This window comes from Ciconia boyciana, chromosome 5 (genome assembly GCF_034638445.1).
Source record: "Ciconia boyciana chromosome 5, ASM3463844v1, whole genome shotgun sequence".
Classification (NCBI taxonomy): domain Eukaryota; kingdom Metazoa; phylum Chordata; class Aves; order Ciconiiformes; family Ciconiidae; genus Ciconia; species Ciconia boyciana.
The window spans coordinates 83,470,707-83,475,905 of record NC_132938.1 but is presented as its reverse complement, the minus strand read 5'-3'; the positions used below and the strand labels follow the sequence as shown (position 1 = coordinate 83,475,905).

Here is a 5,199-nt window from a genome sequence, read left to right as displayed (position 1 = left end):
CAGAAACACTACTGGAAGAAGGAAAAAAAAAAACAGCGTTAACTGTGACCTTGCTCCACTTCTCACTTATTTTCCTGACCACCACCTGTGGTCCTTCCCCTATTTCACACGTGTCCGTTTTCATAGGGATTGTCAGAACCTATTCACCACCAGGGATTTCCCTTCAGCACGAAACATCCCTCCGAGAAGTATTTCTTAGAGCAACGTTACAGTGTCCCCCCTCACGTGGCATTAATAATCACGGCTTTCCCATGATCACTCACACATAAAACCATACGGGAAAGAACTATTTATGGCTTTGTCCAATCTCTGAACTAACCAACTGAACATAATGCCGTGTTTAATCTTCATTAAAACGGGTTGGCGCAGCGGCCTGGAGAGACGTGCCGTGCCATCTGCCGGCGCTGGGCGTGATGATGTGCTGCGTTCCCTCTTGCCTTCAGCCTTCATCCCAACGTTTCTGGGGAGCACATCTGTAACAGGGTGATAATTTATTATTTCCCTTATTTATTGCTCAGATGGAAGTTGCCAGAATTGTGCTTGCCGGCTGCCTAAAGCTTTTCAAGGAAACACAAAGCCACCTTGGATACTTACAGCTTGCCTGCAGATCTACGGAAGATCATCAGCCCTTCATTTTTGCACAAAGTGCGAAACGCGCGAAAGCGGGCGCTGTCGTAATGAGATCAGTTAGCATCTCTGCTGGATATTTTCTGCATCCCACGTGATGCCTTTTATGCAACACCATTCCTCCCCAGAAAAAGCACCTAGGCTGCTTTTTTTCCCAGCATGTTACCTTTTACTGACCTCTTCGCAAAGCCTCAGGAGCGTAGCTCGGCATTATCGGTAGCGGCCTCCGTCGTGATCCCAGTGCGGAGTTAATAAAAGGTGTAGTTTCTGGAAAAGCTCTAGTTCCCTCCTTGGTCAGGCTGGGACATACTAAAAGCCACACATTTCTCACCGAGAGGAGCAAGCGGCTAACACTGTTGATTGCTGCTCACAGTAAGGGAGGATGAGTAAGCACAGGTGAAGGACATCTTTATCCCCACAGGTAATAGGTTACACAGCTCACCTGAGGCCACCAGGTTACAGAGAGCATTGCTCAAATGAGAAGACACATCCAGCGACCTCTTCAAGCAAGCCTCAATTTTGCATCCGTGACCTTCTTGCAGAACAAGGCCTGGGGCTTGGCACATGCCTCGGCCCGAGGAGCTGAGCTAGCCCCAGCTTCCCCGGAAAAGCAGGGCTCCAGGCTGCGCTCTGCGTCTTAAAACAGTTGCTGCCAAGAAACCTCATGTTTCAAATGCTCTCTGGCTTTTGACCTCATGCAAGAGCCCCAGCTCCCTTTTGCTACGTGCAAAGGACTGCATTAATTTCCCAGCAGAACCTGTCCCAGCAGGTTCTTTTGATCTTAACATCCTTCCTCTCCTTTGCAAGGATTTTGCCACGTGAAAAGCACACATAGGCTCACCCCCAGCCACTTCAGGATGTGAGGAATTAATCCTTACTCCTGCACTTACCTGCGACTTCTCCTCTTCCCAGACAGACGCCTGCTACCAGCACGGGCAGCAAGTCCCAGCACCGACCTGAAACACCAAGTTGTTCTTCTCTGCTGCCATCAACACCCCTCCAGCCCTTACAGTAGTTTCCATTACCCCTTGCTGTGCGAAGTGCCACGGCTCTGCAGGCATGCAAACATCTCCCAAGCTATTTCATGGAGGGGATCAATTCCCGGTGCTTTGTGGCCTGTTTCTGTGGAGCAATTTTTTTTTTTTTTTAATGCAGTGTTTAACTGCTGTTTGGCCTGTCAGCAGCAGGGGGCAAACAAATGCAGGGCCATTAAAGGCAGCAGAACTTGTCATATGGCTATTTTGTCCTATACATCTATCTACCATACCAGAATCCCCTCTAAAATTGCCATGCGTAGCTCCATATCCTATGGATCCGGGACATATAAGGACTACAATAAGTCTCCTTACTTCTGTTCCCATCTGTCCAGCTTCAGTTTATTGTTTTTCTACCTCTCCCTTTTCCAATCAGCTTTGAAAATTAATGCAATATTCGCCAGTTAGCAATTAACAGCATGTTCCTGGCAGAAACAGGCCTAGGGTGCCAAGGTTTACATCAGAACCTACGGAAGCACATATCGCTTACAGAAAATGAGCGGAGCGCCTGCGTGTTTCAATCCTAGCATCTAGGCTGTCACGGGTTCAAGAACACACATTTGTATTTTGGCTTCCCCCAAGACTATCACACACACAAAAAAACCCCCAAACCAAACCCAAAAACCCCCAAACCAAACCACCTAGATACACTAGTGCTTCCAGAACATAAAATAGCATTTACTGACAAGACAATTATTCCCCTCAACCGATTTCACATGGGAAACAGACAGCAGTACCTGTCAGATGCTACTGGTACACAAATCAAGGCATGGGCTCCCCGAAACCTGTCCCAGACACAAGTGCAAGTCTTACCTAAAACAGTGTTTGTTAAATTTTTAAGAAAAGTTCATCAGTCATTCCTCCTTTACAGCATGAACTGGAACTGGCCACTCCCAGCAAGAACTTCAGTGTGGGGTTAAATGTTTTTTCCCACCAGAAGGCATGGAAATAATCAAAACATTTTGAAAGTCTGCCTTCAAACGGGAGACCTTATGTCTTACCCGTTTGTCCTGTATCAATGCTACGTTAGACCTATAACAGCAGACAACAGTTAATGTATTTATCATAGATGAAGTGAATGTATTTATCACAGACATAACTAACTTTGAAATCCAGAAAACTCCTTGCTTCGCTTCTCACTGAATTCAGAAGGAGGGGAAACAGTATCTCAGGCCACATGGGATTTAAGTAACAACTTTCTGCTCAGTTAGAAAATCAAAGAGATTTAAGGGAGCCTAAAAGTAGTTAGTTCTTAAACTTATGAGCACAGGGAGTTAATCAGAACAAGGATTAGAGAACATACCATCACCACACGTATCTCCCTCTGCAGCTCAACACAGAAAAAGGACGCACCAGAACAAGATAGTAAATAGGAGGAGAAGGCAGCGAGAGCCGCACGAATCCCATCCTCACGACCCTCGGGGGGTCCCTCCATCCAACCCCAATCTCCCCATCAGTCCCACACGGCCCATTTCATTCCCCTGGCTCGCCTCTCAAGGCTAGCATTCGCAGTACGGAAAGACGACAGCATCGCAACAGAGGAAAACACCTGAGCACACAGGCCGGGTGAGGAAAGGGCCCTGTGCTACTTTCAGAGGTGGCACCTTCTGAAAAGCATCCTCCAGAAAAGAACAAATAGCACCCCACCCCCAGTTTTCTTAAGGATAAAAACCACAACAGCCTTTATAAAATTTTTATTGGATTCAGTAGTGCTACTCGCAGCTCTCAGAAACAGAGAAAAAGAAGTATCATTGAAGCTTCCTGCTTTTCTTAACTCCGGCACGAATGCCGGACAGTTCCCCAGCATATCTGTGCAATTCCCTCCGAACTTCCCGGACCTGGCCCTTGCGGCGAATCTTGGCTCGCCGAAACTTCTCCCGATGCTTGACCCTGGGGTTGCGATCGATCTTCTTCCTTCTGGGCGTGAGGCCTTTGTTCTTGATCATCTGATAGGTCACACCTCTCTTTTTATCGGGATCCTCTCCTTCCACCACCGCTTCTTCTTCAAGCGTGTCTTGGTCAGTTCTCTTCCTCTTGAGTTTCAACTTCTCCTCCATCATCTTATAGTATTTTAGGGCAGCCTCTTCATCCAGGTCCGACTCATCTGACAGTTCATCAGCAGTAGCCCGGCCATTCGCAAGCGCAGGAGCACGTTTTGGTTTGTTTTTCTTAACGTCCAGTGGGAGAAACACCGCAAACTTCTTCTCCTTCCGTAATTTATCCTCCTTCTTATCATAGTAGTTTTTCAAAAGCATACGAACTTGTGAGGATAACTTTTGATCTATAACAGCTAGGTCATTGATTATATTTCTATAAGCAACCAGCCGTTCAATAATGGGGTGACTATGAACCGGCATCCTCTTAGACTTCAAAACCAAATAGAAACTGATATTGGCACAGTAATTCAGGTAGAGGTGATACTTGGTCTGCAAATAGCGACTGCCTTTCCCTTGCGGGATAGTGCCGTTTTTGACCATTTGTAGCAGGGGGTGCAGCTCGTCCTTGAGCTCCATTAGCTTGACTTCAAAGTCCTCAATCAGCTGCAGGAGCTCAGGGGACTCCTGCTTCAGTAGCTTCAGCTGCTCCTTCTTGGACAGGGCCTGCAAATCCTTGTCAATCTTCTGCCCCTTGCTGTCGTGGGTTTTCTGCTGCTCAGCCAGATAGCCCTGGATCACATCCAGCCCATAGTCATCTTCCCCCAAGTCTTGCACCAACCGCCTCTGGATGACTTGAGCTTCCTGCTCCTCTTCCTCCTCCTCAGCATCGACTTCTTGCTGGCTGCGCTTGCCCTTGGCCTGGGCATCGCTCCCGTAGTCCGTGTCATAGTAGAGCTGCTTGCGTTGGCCCCAGGAGAGCTCGTGGGGGAGCTTGGTGTCCTGATGGTGCTCCTCCAAGTCACTTTCCATGGACAGATCCCCGTCCTCATCTTCAACCTCACCTTCCTCCTCCTCTTCACCTTCTCCATCTTCCTCCTCACCTTCTCTATCCTCCTGCTCACTTTCTGCATCCTCATCCTGCTCACCTTCTCCATCCTCTTCTGCGCTGTGGTCCACGTAAAGATCAAGCCCCTGTACCTCCTCCTCTTCTTCCTCCTCACCGTGTCCATCCTCTTCCTCCTCCTCCTCCTCCTCGCTGTCCTCCTCAGGCAGCTGCAGCCCCAGCACTTCCTCCTCCTCCTCCTCCTCGCTGTCCCCGGCCTCCTCCCCGCTCTCCAGGGCCGCCATCACCGCCTGGAACTGCGCCTCATGGAAGTCCTCCATCTCCTCCGCCAGCGCCTCGGGGCCCGCCCGGCCGCCGGGCGCCTCCTCCCCGCCATCCTCCGCCTCGGCGGGCTCGGCCGGCCGCCGCAGGACGGTGCCGCGGCGGGTCCTCATGGCTCGGCTCCGCTCGGGCTCTTCCGCCGCGCTTCTTCCGCTTCCGCCGCCGCGTCCCTTCCGCTTCCCCCGGCTCCCCTTCCAGCCGTGCCCGCCCCGGGGCCGGGCCTGCCTGCAGGAGGCGGCCGGGAGGTGGCCCGCGGCGCGGCGGGCCGGCCGTACCT

General features: G+C 50.4%; 1 protein-coding gene across 1 annotated transcript; it reads right to left on the bottom strand.

Annotated features, from left to right (window-relative positions):
• Positions 1-3,346: 3,346 nt before the first annotated feature.
• On the bottom strand, positions 3,347-5,199 carry UTP3 (UTP3 small subunit processome component). The gene has a single exon (XM_072862787.1). It carries the CDS (start codon positions 5,033-5,035, stop codon positions 3,410-3,412), a length of 1,626 nt encoding a protein of 541 aa, XP_072718888.1. The 5' UTR covers positions 5,036-5,199; the 3' UTR covers positions 3,347-3,409.